Genomic DNA, 14,257 nt, shown 5'->3' with positions numbered 1-14,257 from the left:
TGATCTCAGGGTCGTGAGATTGAGCCCTGCATCAGGCTCTGGGCTCAGTGCAGAGTCTGCTTGAGATTCTCTCTCCCTCTCCCCCTGCCCCTCCTGCTCTTTCTCTTGTTCTCTCTCCATCTCTCAAATAAATAAATAAATCTTAAAAAAAAAAAAAAAAAGATTCAGGCAGAGAGGGAGCTACAAGGGCAAGAAGAAAGAGATTAACTTTTCTGCTTGGTGCGCTATTTCCTGGTGTCTCTTCTAAGAAAGAGATGTATATGTATCATCTAGTGTTTTCACCTTGTATTACCAATTGTCACAGTGGAGAGTCTCCTGATCACCTCTTCCTGGTGACTGCTGTGAATGGGCAGCGTCCCTTTTGACACACAGGAAGATTTTCACAGAAAAAGACCCACGGACTTCTTATCACATTATTTCATTATAAAGTCAACTACTACTTACTTAAGCAATGCACACCAATTTGTTCTATACTACTTATGCCCCTTATTTGTGTCATCCCACCGTCTGTTGTAAGCCTAGCATTGCGGGTAAGTCACACCTTTTAGAATGGCCACCACCCCCCCCCCAAAAAAAAACAAGAGAACCGTTGTTGGCAAGGATGTGAGAAAAGGGAACCATTGTGCAACTGTTGGTGGGATTGTAAACTGGTGCAGCCGCCACGGAAAACAATACGGAGGAACCTCAAAAGCTAAACAGGAGAACTACGGTACGATCCAGCAGTTCTGCTTCTGGGTATATACCCAAAAGAAGTGAAAGGACAGAGTCGAACAGATATTTGTGTACCTGTGTTCATATAGCATTATTCACAATAGATAAAAGTGGAAGTAACCTAAGTGTCCATCAACAGATGAATGGGCAAAAAAAAAAAAAAAGTGGCATATACCTACAATGGATCATTATTTGTCCCTTAAAAAGGAAAGAAAAACTGAGACATGCTACAATATGGATGAATCTTGAAGACATCATGCTCAGTGAAATATGCCAGTCACAGAAGGACAAATACCGTATGTATGAGGTATCCAAATTCATAGAGAAAGAGCGTATAGTGGTGGTTCCTGGGGGTTGGGAGGAGGAGGGAATGGGGGATAGGTGTTTAATGGGTACAGAGTTTCAGTTCAGAAAGATGAAAAAGTTTTAGAGATGGATGGCAGTGATGGTTGTACAACAATGGGAAAGTACTTAATGCCACAGAGCTGTATATCTAAACATGGCTTAAAAGGTCAAATTTGTGTTATTTGTATTTTATCGCAATTAAAAGGCAGAGGGGAAACACTGTTGTAAAGATTGACATCCGGATAAAGAAGATGTGGTTCATATATACAATGGAATATTACTTAGCCGTCAGAAAGGATGAACACCTACCACTACCATCGACATGGTTGGAACTGGAGGGTATTATGCTAAGTGAAATAAGTCAACCAGAGAAAGACAATTATCATATGGTTTCACTCATGTGTGGAATATAAGGAATAGTGCAGAGGACAACAGGGGAAGGGAGGGAAAACTGAATGGGAAGAAATCAGAGAGGGAGACAAACCATGAGAGACTCTTGACTCGGGGAAACAAACTGAGGGTTTAGGAGAGGGAGGTGGGTGGGGGGATGGGGTAACTGGGTGATGGGCATTAAGGAGGGCACGTGATGTGATGAACACCGGGTGTTATACTCGACTAATGAATCATTGAACATTATATCAAAACTGATGATGTACTATATGTTGGCTAGTTGAATTTAAATTAAAAAAAAAAAGATGATATCTGGAATATATGAAATGCTTCTACAAAACTGTAAGAAAGTCATCCTACCCATTTGTAGAAAGGTCATGACACCCACATAAGATGATGCCATGGAAAAGGAAATCGAAATGGACAATAAGCATATAAAGGAGCTCAATCTCCTTAGTGGATGGAGAAATGCAAAAAAAAAAAAAAAAAGACCACCACCGCAAGCCCAAATGTAATCCGGTGAGATTATAATGTAATCTGGTGAGAATATGGAGCAGTTAGTACCCAACCGGCTGGTGGGAGTCATAAGCTGGAAACAATTTGGCTATACCGAAAGCTCACCTAGCCTATGACCTAGCAATAGGTCATCAACTCCTCTAAACTCTTGGGCTCCTTTAAACGCCGCAAAACACAATCGCACGTATGCCAGACACTGGAATATTGCTAGCGTCACTGCTCGTAAGGGCTCTCCAGTGGAAGGTATCCACACGTCCACGGACAAGACAACGGATGAACGAATGGAGGAGTGGTTCCACAACGGTGTGTGCTACAACAGGGCAGACGACAGCAGGACGGCTCTGCGGAATAGTCCAGGCGCTGTCAGGGCGCAACGTTGGGTGGAAAAGGAAGCGGCGGAACACTAGGCAGAAGGCGATACAGTTTATTGTACTCCCCGGGCAACACAGCAGGAGGCCAGGACAGTCAAGGATACACACACGGGTCTCTAAGACAAAACAAAAACCAACCAGCCGACCAGCCAACCAACCAGAAAACAAACCCTAGAAAACGGAGGGGGTTGGTTTACGCAGGACACGCAGCAGGATGGCGATTCCTCTGCGAGCGGAAGCGGTGGGTGGGAAGGGCCCCCCCCCCCCCCCGGGAGGAGACTGAGTAGGAACTGTTACAAGTGTCCCACGTCGGGAAGGTGGAGGCTTGAGCACCTACGTGTTCCACACTCCCGTATCCTTTTGTGATTTCCCAGGAAGAGGACCCGTGAAACGTCCTTGAATATGGTAGACCCGGAGCCGCCCAGCCGGGGCCTCGATGCTCGATGCTCGATGCTCGATGCTCGATGCTCGATGGTCGATGGTCGATGCTCGGCACCAGCGCGCCCGGAGGCGCAGTTGGTCCAGGGGGCGTGTCTCGGCCGAGGTCCCGCCTCCCGCATGCGCGCTGCGCCGGCCAATCAGTAACGCTCCCGCCCAGGCGAGGCTGGCGAGCTCCTCTCCGGCGCGAGGCCCTCAGAGGAGCGTCGCGGAGGACGTGGTGTGGAGGTCGCTGTGCAGATGGAGGGATGGAGGGAGGGACAGAGAGACAGAGGATGGGGGTGGGGCATAGGGGACCCTCAGGGAGGCCCAGGCGGCTAGGGGAGGCGGGCCCGGCGGCACTGTGTGGCCATGGGGGTCTCCTCAGACGTGAGGGGGCCAGGGTGTGGGGCAGCGGCGGCTGGGCTGGCCTCTGAGGGGATGTCCCCACGGGGTCGTCGGGGGCTCCGGCAGGACACGACGAGGGCGCCTGGGTGGCTCAGTTGGTTAAGCGGCAGGACACGACGAGGCCCCCGAGGGCGGGGCTGGCAGGGCCCGCGGGGCCGGCAGGGCAGCGGGCGGGTCCGACGGTCCCCGCCCCACTTCCTGGGAGGGTCACAGCTGGTGAGGAGGGTCCGTCTGCGTCTGTCCCTCCTGCCCGGCCACCCGGCAGGACAGTTTGGTCCCCGGAGGTCGTCCTGGGGTCCAGATGGCGTGTCGAGGAGCCGCCCTGGACCTGACGGTCCCCGGACAGGTCCGGACAGGGGCAGAACGGTTTATTCCCCATCCATTCGGAGGGGGACACTTAACGTTAGTCCCGGCCACGGTTGGGCCTCCGGACCAGCACATTGTCCCGCGGGGGGCCTAGGGGTGGGGACGGCCTCTGTCCCAACGTAGGGCGACAGAATGCGGCGGAAGGTCCTGGCACTCAGATGTCCCGGGGCAGGTCGCATGCGCTCGGTCGGAGCCGGGGGGGGGGCGGGGGGCGGGGGGAGGGAGGGGTCCACCGTCCCCATCGTCTTTGTCCCCTCCTGGTCCAACAAGAGACACGAGGGCACGCACTCTCTGATCCGCGCAGAGGACCCTCGCCTGGCATCGCTCACTGACCGTGTCCCCCCATTTCCTTAACGCGTGTCTGTGCTCACAGCGTGCAGGAGAGCTCAGAAGACACCTCCTCGGGATGGCGCCGGCTGGCAGGAAGCGCCTGGGCAGAGCTGCGAAGGCCCCGGTGGAGGCTCAGGGTAGGGCAGCCTATGCCTTTGGGAGACAAGAGGGAAGAGAGCTGAGGGGGCCAGAGGCTGAAGGTACTGCCTATCTGACACCTTTTGCAGATACCGCGCTTGTTGATGGCGCACGCCGGGCAGGTCACCGCTTTGGAGTCCCCAGCGTTGTAAACAGTAAAATCCTCGTGTGTGTGTGTATCTGTCTGTCTCTGTCTCTGTGTGTCTGTTCTGTCTCTCTGTGTGTCTGTGTGTCTGTCTCTGTGTGTCTGTCTGCGTGTGTCTGTCTGCGTGTGTGTGGTGTGTGTGTGTGTGTGTGTGTGTGTGTAAAGCAGTTCCACGTACCGGAGGTTGCCCACTTGATCCTCCTGTCCCAGACCAGGATTACCGAGGCTTAGATAGCAGCTCTTCTGCTCCCCCGCAGTCCTTCTTTCCAAAGTATCTCACACCTGCTGGGTGAGGTACTCTGGCATTAACCTTGAAAGGCTTGTAACACCGTCTCCATCGCATGGTCCTGGTCGCCGATCTAGTTTCATCTGGCCTTGCACATGCAGGCTTCCTTTCCTGGGTCTGCCTTAGAAAACTTTTGTTTGCGAGACGGAGGCCTAAAAAACTCCACGGTGAAGGTATTGCTCCCTGAAAACTGATCAAAATGCCGTACTTCATTTTATTGTTTTAGATTTCAATGCAATGAGCCAACGTGTAGTACATCATTCGTTTGTGGCAGAATGTTCAGTGATTCCTTAGTTGCGTATAACACCCGGTGCTCACCACATCACGTGCCCTCCTTGGTGCCCACCACCACACTTCATTTTAAAATGTTTTCCGCTTCTATTTCAACGCAGGAAACAGTCCACTGACTGAATACTACGGGGGAAGAAGTCCTCCAGCAGGAACATTTCTGGCAGATGTGGGGTAACGCGTTTAAAGTAATTTTCCCTTGACCCGTAAGGTACTTTAAGAAAAATAAAGGTTGGCTCAGGTAACAAGTATGTGAAGTGTGTGAAGCCCTTGGCATGACATATTTCACCCAAAACATGCGTGCTGTTTTAGGTACCCTTAATTAAATACCTGATGTCATTTCTTTACAGGAATGAATTGCAGAACATGTTGGAAAGATTTGAAGGTATGATTTAGGAGCTATTTCAGCGAAAGTAAGTTGTTTTGAGCCATAGAACACATATTAACGAGAGATGTTAATCAGTGGGCTACCACACTGTTATTTAATGCCTTGTTCTCAGATACAGGATTTTCCTTAAGTATTTAGCGTGATTTGGCTTCATAGATTTCCTTAGTTCCCCTTTTTACTGTGGATGTGCAGAGACCGGGGCTGCCAGTGGTGAGGTAAGAGTGATGCTTTTATTTTATACGTGGGTACATTTGATGGACTGTGGGGATATTAGGAGAATTGGCACGAAATAATCTGTCTTCCACTTCGTGTCCCAGAGTGAGTGATACATCGGTTTTTAATATCAATTTTTAATTTTCTCATTGTAGTTATTTTCCTTGACTTTTCTATTTATTTTCTTTGGTACAGAGGTTTAAATTGAAGCCTGTAAAATAAGTCTTTGTCATGATGCTTATACACTAATAGACCGTGCAGTGGAAAACTAAAGACCACTTTGCCAGCATGCTAGCAACGTGTGATCAGAACCAATAAACCTAAAAGTTTTCAGCTGTTCTGTCAGATGTCACTTAAACATTAACCGGGTTACAGGGCAGGACTCTTAGTATAAAAGAGTCTGAGTCGATTTTTGAGTCCTCTATATGGATCAGTCATACAAGCAGGTACGTCTTGAAAGCTTTGCTCTGTTCGGTGGTGTCAGGGTTCTCGGTGTGTGAGCTGTCTCATACATTGATTATTCTACGTGGCAAACTGGATATATAAAGTGGTTGTGTAACAGTGCGCCTTTTCCCGGTCCCTGGAAAACAGCTATTGATGGCCGATGCAGAACACGCAGTCAAATGCTTAGGAAAGCGTTTTCTGAAATATTAAAAATTTTACTAATTGCAAAGGTGCTTTTTAAAAAGGCTGTAAGAAAAACTCCATTTGTTTACTAAGAAACGTATTTAGGAAGTGTTTTTGAATAAATTCTTTTATTTCCTTAAACTCTCCACGGTCTTTTAACTCAAATATACTTAAAATCCTCATTGACTAAATTAACACACACACACACACACACACACACACACACACACACCCCTTTCTTCTCTTTTCATTTATTTATTTGTATCCCTTTTGGACACTTTTAAAACAGAATGATAAAGTGTGTTTTATATATCGACTTTTAACAAGAATCCATCTCAATGAGTCCTTTGATTTGGAGGATATTTTATAAATTTATTAAAGACCAGCCCGTACAACGGTCTTTTCATGAGAAAATTAAAAGACTGTCATTGAGGAAACCCCCCCCCCCATTTTTATTTCACACATTTTGGGAGATAGTAACTTTTGTTTATTAGCTCTTTTTCCAGGATAAGTTAAATAAAAGGTGTGTGCAGGCAAAAACAAACAAACAAACAAATTAGAATTCAGATATCAGTAACTGAAAGATTTCACAGGTGAAAAAAAAGAAGCGAATAATCTTGATTTCTGATGTGAGGCCTTTTTAAAAAATGCTAGTTTTCTTTCCAGTGCTGCTGAACCAATATTGCCTATGTTGTCTTGAGTAAGCTGCAAAAGAGGATTTTCAGCATTAAATGTCAATAAGTGTATGCTTAATATAGGTGACATTAGAAACCTTTTTCATGAAAAGAGGAAAAGATGCATGATGGATACCAGAGCTTCTGTCAAAAACATTAACCAGAAAATTGAGCGTGTTTGGAAAGCCCAGGAAGAGCAAAGGTAACGTTGTTGGTTTTTGGAGCCAGAAGCTGTGTGCAATTTCTTAGTATTTGTGGTTACAGATTAATTCAAAATAATGCTGTCGTCCTCTATCCGTCGGAGTCTCTATTGAAAAATACGTTTGGCTTGATTTGTATCTCAGCAAATAGTTCCTTTAGTCCTGTAAGTTCACACCTTAATTGAAAAGAGATGTATTATCTAGAGGTCAATAAAGATAACCCCTTTTTTCTCCTTTCAAATTGTAATTGAGCTTTCTTAGTATAAGAAAAAATTATATTCGTTCTTGGAGTATGCGAGCTGAGTAAGAGGCAAACGTCTTACGACAGTTAGCTGTATTCAATTATGCAGAAAAGATTAATCTTATATTTGAATATTTTTGAAATGTATCCCTATTGGGTTCACTGTTCTTTTGTACAAAATCTTTATTGTGCCACAGTGGGTAAAAAGTGAAATATTACTGTTTGGGAGAGTTACGTTATATAAGTGAATACGATACCCTCATTGAACCTATTTATCATTCCACGACCTATGTGTTATTCAGCAAATGGATGAAAATGAAAAAATAAAAACAAAACCCCTTGTAGATAAAATGCATTTTTTTTTGGGAAAATTTATAATGCAATAAATCTCCCTTAGTTTTCAAGAGTGAAGGCATTCGGGAGAGCATCCCTCTTAAGACGGTTAGCGGTGAGTGACAGTTAGCAGTGAGAGGAAGCCATCCGCTTTATTTTGCTGTTTTCCATCAGAAATTTTCAGCTGTGATCATCCCCTTCTCCCTTTATAGGACATTTACGTGCAGTCAATTTGGTTTTGAATGGGTTTGCTTTTCTCTTAACAATATAAAGTATGACCCTATTCATTATTATGTCTTACAGGCAGAAGCTTTATCACGAATACTGTCAGCAGTTTCTAACTTTGCTTCGAGAGTGGAATATAGATGTGCAGAGAGCCAAGGAAGAAGAAGAAAAACTAGCTGTTGGTATCAGGCTTAGCTTTATAATTAATCTATTGTAACCGAGTCTCAAGTAGGAACGGTGAGCCTGGCCGCACCTCAGACCTGTAGATTTGAGCCAGAGTCCTGTTTCCATTGCTGGCTACGTGTGTGGGCCCCGATCTCAGAAAAATCAGAGAGGCACAGGCCCACACCCTACTCACAAGAGCCCTTGGTCTTTACTTCCTCTCTTGGTTGGGATTCCTGCAGTTCCAAGGGACAGGCGTTGGCCAAAGTGCAAAAGAGGGATGCCCTGGTTTATCTGAAGAAGTCAAAGGGAGTTTTGCGCCAGGTACAGCTGAATGAGTCCGGGTACCAGGTGCTCAGGCAGTGCCGTCTGGGCTCTGTCTCCATCTCCTAGTAGGCCCTCTCCACGGGGTCAGCGTGATAGCACCTTACAATCCTAGATTCACTACCGGGTTAGTGACCCCAGTGTACGGAGATAACCTTTCTCCATAGGTCCGGCAGAAAAGTCCCCTGGGCTGCTATCAACAATCTAGTTTCAATCGTTTGCTCATTCCTGAACGAGTCATTGAGTTCAGGGCATGGTTCGCCCTTAACGGACAGGCCTGTATCACATTTAGGAGTAAGGATGGTGGAGGAGATGTTGCTTTTTGAGGGCAGAGCGGGAGGCCTGGGACTGTTTCCTGAGAGTGGGCCAGTGAACGGACAAGGGAAATATCATTGCCAAGCAACGTTCCGGTCCAATGCGGCTTGGTGTCGTAGCAATCCCAAATTTATATGAGACTAGTACTCATGGTCGTGGTTGTGTCTGAGCCGCCGGAGAGCTGGATTTTCCAGGGTTGGCCTGAGGTTAGCCGTGCACCTCGACAGAGTGAGAAGGGGGCGAAGTATATAAACAAGGGTGTAGGTATAACCATTGGCCACGGATTTAGCTGGAAAGGGGGAAAATGAGGACAGAGGGTGGAGACAGGGGACGATGAAAACTGTTCCATTCAGTGGATGTCGGATCCCGCTAGGGTACTGAGCTGTAGTATGAAAGGGAGCGAGCCACAAACGCAGGGACGTAGAGGTGGAATGTTGGGGAAAGTGGACAGACAGTGTGGTACAGGGGTCAGGAGCCCGGACGCTGGGACGATAATGTTTGGGATCCAGTTCTGATTTCCTAATTGCTAGCTGTGAAACCGTGGACAAATTGCTTTTCTCTGAGCCTCAGTTTCCTCACCTATGAGAGGGAGTATAAGGAGAGTACTTATAGGTTTTTTGTCTTTGTTTTTGTTTTTAGGATTTACATGAGCTCCTCTGTAATAAGCTTATTTGAAATGGTTCAGAACAGTATCTGTACCGAGTTCCTCTATAAGTCTTTGCTATTAGTAACGTCATGTAAATGTTTCAGTTATCGGGCTGACAAAATCTAAGGTATGACTCTGAAAGTGAGTGGCTAAGTAGGGATAGAACAAGATCACTGGTGGAGGAACAGGAAGATCATGGAAGGATTATTGGAAGGATCATGTGTGTGGATTTTGAAATCAACAAGAATAAGATATATGTTTTGAATATTGCTAAGAAAGGAAATTTCCTACTTAGTGACCAGCAGACAAGACCACCGTGGTGTTTTTGTATGTTACTGGTAAACACAAACGATGTAAACTAGGTCACGATATTTGATAAAAGAGAAGATACTAAAAAAATATTTACTTAAAAACGATTCAAGTTCAATCTAGATTTTTTTGTTGTTGTTAAATTTTAGATTTTACCCAAATGGTCATCACAGCTTTTTTTTTTTTTTTTCTTTTATATTTGTAGAATATACTTCAACAGCAACAAGAGGTTTTGCAACACTCTAGAACGGTTCAGAGCCAGAGAATGCAAGCAATTAAAGGGTTGTATGAGCAATTCTTGGAGGTCCGTTGAATTTGGTAACACAGTGTATTCTCATAAAATGTAATCTGTATATGGAAGTAGAAAATAATTGTTTTTCCTTCTCAATACATGTTAAAAACATTTTGGTTATGCCTCTAAAATCAATTAAAATTAATTGGGCATTTTCCACTTTGAATTCATTGTTCTGATTTAACATAAATGCTAAACGTACTTCTACTTTTCAGATTCATTCACGGTTTTGTGGGTGTTACTCAAAACAGGGACTGGTAGATTGGGAATTTTACCAAGAAATATGCATATCGTGCATGAAACTGATCCTTTATTAACAATTTAATCATGGTTCTTTGTTCCAGAGTCCGCCTTTCTTAGGAGAGCAGTGATGAATACATAGTTTGAAAGTAGGAAGTCTTGAAATCATTTCTCGATGTCATTTACTTTTCTTTGTGCTGCCAGTGTTTCTTAAACAGCAAGTAGCCAATTTTATTCTCAATTGCATTTTATAAGTCTTTTATGGCATATTTGCTTTCAGAATTATTAAAGTGACTAAAAGCGGCTTTACATGCCAACTTACAATTGCGAGAGACAGCACAGATATATAGGAGAATGAAAAAAGCCAGAGTAAGCCCATAAGCTTGTGAACTGACGTTACCTTCAGTCGTATTTCCACGTTAGCGAATCATCCTCAGTGACACGGACCTCTTCTTCACACAGCTATATACTCGTTTGGGAGTGGATGGAATCCTGTACATTCCCCTTCTGTTTTTGGTCAGGGTGCTGTTGTCGTTGTTGTTTTTAATGTCCTAAGAACACTTAACATGAGCCCTCCCTACCCTCTTTTGCTCTTTTGCATGGGGACATAAAGTTTTCCCAGCTTCCTTCGTTGAAGACACTATCTTTTCCCCATTTTGTATCCTTGGCCCCCTCATCGAAAATCAGTTGACTGGGGGCGCCTGGGTGGCTCAGCCGTTAAGGGTCTGCCTTCGGCTCAGGTCATGATCCCAGGGTCCTGGGATCGAGCCCCGCCATCAGGCTCCCTGCTCGGCGGGAAGCCTGCTTCTCCCTCTGCCACTCCCCCCTGCTTGTGTTCCTGCTCTCGCTCTCGCTAACTCTCTCTCTCTGTCAAATAAATACATAAAATCTTTAAAGAAAAAAAAAAATCAGTTGACTGTATACGTGGAAGTTTATTTCCGGGCTCACTGTTCTGTTCCATTGGTCTATACATCTGTCTTTATGCTAGAACCATACTGTTTTTATTACGGTGGCTCTGTAATATAGTTTTCAAATCAGGAAGTGTGATGGCTCCAGCTTGTTGTTGCTGTTCTTGCTTGGAATCGCTTTGGCCATTCACAGTCTTTTGTGGATCCACATGAATTGTAGGATTGCTTTGTAGAGGCATTTCTGTAGAAAAATAGCATCGGGGTTTTGGTGGGGATAACATTGAATCTGTAGGTCGCTTTGTGTGGTATGGGCCTTTTAACAATATTAAGTCTTCCAACCCATGAGCATGGGATAATTTTTCCATTTATGTATGTTGTCTTTAATTTCATCAGTGCTTTGTAGTTTTTCAGCGTACAGGGCTTTCACCTCCTTGGTTAATTTTTTTTTCCTAAGTATTTTACTCTTTTTGACGCTATTGTAAATGGGATTGTTTTCTTGATTTCACTTTTGGGTGACTCATTGTTAGTGTGTAGAAATACAACTGACATTTGCATGTTGATTTTATCACTTGCAACTTTGCTGAATTCATTTATTAGTTTGAACAGGGATTTTTGCGTGTGTGGAGTCTTTGGGGTTTTCTACATATGAGATCACGCTGTCTGCGAACAGAGACAATTTTGCTTCTTCCTTTCCAGGTTGGATGTCTTCTATTTCCTTTTATTGCCGAATTGTTCCAGCTAGGACTTCTGGTACTATGTTGAGTAGGAGTTGTGAGGTTGGGCAAACTTGTCTTATTCCTGATCTTAGAGGAAAAGCTTTCAGTTTTTCACCACTGAGTATGTTAGCTGTGGCCTTGTCGTATGTGTCTACAGTACCTGGTTTGTGGAGAGTTTTTATCATGAGAGAGTGTTGAATTTTGTCAAATACTTTTTCTGCAGCCTTTGAGATGATCATGTGATTTGTTCTTTAAACAATCTTGTTCAAATACATGGTAAAATGTCCCTCTTCTAAACTAACTGGAATGTTTAAGCACTAGGAATATAGTTTCAAAATAAGTATTCTTGAAAGAATCTTAGAATGACACATATGCAAAATAGTTACAGTAGAATTGTTTCCAAGTAGAGAGCGTGTTGCTCTAATGCTCTGTGAAGACCATTTTAGTGATTGGTGTGGAGGTTTCCTAAAGTAACAGAAATTATTTCTTCTAAATGTTACTGCCCAGTGTAACCACTTAGGGTTGGAAATTTAGTGTTTTCCTTGACTCCTGCATTTCCTTACCCTTCCCCTCCAGTTACCATCGGGCTGTGTGATACTTACCTCTGCAGTGGTACTTGAAATTCTTTCTTCGAATTCCCACTGCTGCAGCCCTAGTCGAGGACCTCATCGTCCCTCGCTCCTGCTATGGAGCTCTCATCTGATCTCTCCGTCCTTCATAGGTCTGCGGTACTATCTTCCCACGAGATTGTGCTTCCCTCCTGAAGGCCTGTCAGTCGTTTCCCCTTCTAAAGTCTTAGCTATTCAAAGATTCACCATAACATGGTGCCCTTTTCAGTTTTATTTGCTACATCCTGTCTTTAGTCCCACCCTTCCTGATAAATGCTTCGTCTTAAACTAACTATTACTTCTACGCTTTGCTTATGTCCTTCCCCTGGAAGTGGTTTTAACTTCCTTTTCCTCGCCTATTGAAATCTTTTTCTTTCGCCAACCGTGTCGGCCTTAATCTCCTTTTTCTGCTATGTAGCCGCAACAAGTTGTGCTTCTATAACTATCATAAAATTTTTGTATCATTTCTGTTTATGTTTGCTCTTGGCACTGGACTACGGAAGAGACTGTGTATTCATTTTTAAATTCCTCCACAGTACTCAACACGGTACTTTCTACACGGTATGCACTATTTCACCACTTGTGGAATGAATGGCAAAATTTAAAACGTAGGTTGTGTTTTTCATCACTTGAAGAGGTCACATCACAGATCATTTTATTCCCTCTAAGGGAATCATGTTACTCTGACTATTACTGATAATAAACGTGTTATTACCTGGTGTTAGAAAGCTTATTACTGGATTTCAAAATTATAGCATTCGTTGATATGGACTCCCAGTCCTTTTCTATCTTTGGGGTCCATTTTGACCTCGACCTTAACTGCTTGACGTTTGAGCAAAGTGTACTATAATTGTGTCTCCTAAAATAAGACTATTTTGGGGCACCTGGGTGGCTCGGTCGGTTAAGCGTCCAACTCTTGATCTCAGCTCGGGTCTTCATCTCAGGGTTGTGAGTTCAAGCCCCGTGTTGGGAGTGGAGCCCACTTAAAATAATAATAATAATAATAATAATAATAATAATAATAATAAAGTATTTCACTCGAATCTGATATTTAAAATTTTTCTTAGTGAATGTTTTTGCCTACGTGTGTGATTTAGAATTTTTTTTTTTTATTTCAAATAGATAACGGCCATCACTGGACTATTAAAAAATTGTAGTACTTTTGAAATTTAATTTTGCATGTTTTGAACGTAGGAAGAAAAATGGTGGTTTGTAACTGGACTAGGCTTTTTGTTTTAGAGTGTGGAAGACTTAGAGAAGAATCAGGAAAATTTTCTTACTGGTGAACAGAGTGAACTTAGGAAAGAAATGGCCATGTTGCAAAAACACCTTATGATGGAACATGTAAGTAGTGTAATATTTAAAGGTGAAAACTAAGGATTGATTTAAACATTGAAATAGTCTGTTTGCTGTTATAGGCATAATCCTTATATAAATACTGAACAAGTACATTCTCTCCTTTCATTTAGTAGCAGCAACAAGAGGTGGCAGTTTTTCAGAAGTCTCTTCATTCTCCGTTATTTTGATGACATTTGAAGAAAGGACTAAGTAACCTGATAATTGTGGTCTAACAATTCTAGTTTAAATGATTACATCTTGTTACTCGTTGGCTTGTTTGAGTGCAAGGCCCTCTTTCTGTGTAAACCCAAGTGAGACCTAAACAGTTACGTGAGTAGCCGTAATTCCAAAGTTATATGCGGGAAACGTTCAGACCTTTGGTAGTAATGGTGACTTTTTCTCCCTAACACTGTCAATTAAATTTTAGCAATAAAGATGATTTACATTTAAGTTTGCTTCAGCGAATCTGTACCAGTCCCCAAAGATAGAAAGTACAAGCATAGAGGGTTACGTTGCTCTTTCTGAAAGAAAACAAATAATGAAAGAATACACGCTTTTGCATATACTCATTAAGTTAAAGGACCAATTCTAATGAAAATAAGATTTGAAATACAATCTACTCCACAGAAGTACACAGTTTATTAAAAGCAACTTAAGTTTGTGCCCCAGAATAAATGAAACTGCTAAAAGTCATTAAGACAACTGAATAAGATATGTAAATATCCACTTGTGAGACATGGAGTTGTGAATATGCCATTCCCACCAAAAAAATTAAAATGTCATTTAA

The 14,257-nt window shown here is 43.5% G+C and overlaps 1 protein-coding gene across 2 annotated transcripts; it reads left to right on the top strand.

Annotated features, from left to right (window-relative positions):
• Positions 1–3,874: 3,874 nt before the first annotated feature.
• Positions 3,875–13,920, top strand: LOC144380420 (synaptonemal complex protein 3-like). 2 transcript variants are annotated; one of them, XM_078064124.1, is made up of 9 exons: positions 3,875–3,991; positions 4,082–4,147; positions 4,816–4,885; positions 5,062–5,096; positions 6,698–6,815; positions 7,691–7,790; positions 9,574–9,672; positions 13,372–13,476; positions 13,605–13,920. In XM_078064124.1, the coding sequence occupies exons 1-9, from the start codon at positions 3,931–3,933 to the stop codon at positions 13,656–13,658; spliced, it is 708 nt and encodes a 235-aa protein (XP_077920250.1). In that variant the 5' UTR covers positions 3,875–3,930; the 3' UTR covers positions 13,659–13,920. The 2 variants fall into 2 exon arrangements, with proteins under 2 accessions (XP_077920250.1, XP_077920251.1); XM_078064125.1 differs by having other exon boundaries at positions 13,602–13,920.
• The last annotated feature ends 337 nt before the right edge of the window (positions 13,921–14,257 follow it).

The sequence above is a fragment of the Halichoerus grypus genome, chromosome X, assembly GCF_964656455.1.
Source record: "Halichoerus grypus chromosome X, mHalGry1.hap1.1, whole genome shotgun sequence".
In the NCBI taxonomy this organism is placed as follows: domain Eukaryota; kingdom Metazoa; phylum Chordata; class Mammalia; order Carnivora; family Phocidae; genus Halichoerus; species Halichoerus grypus.
The sequence above is the reverse complement of the archived record's forward strand: the minus strand, read 5'-3'. Positions and strand labels throughout refer to the sequence as shown.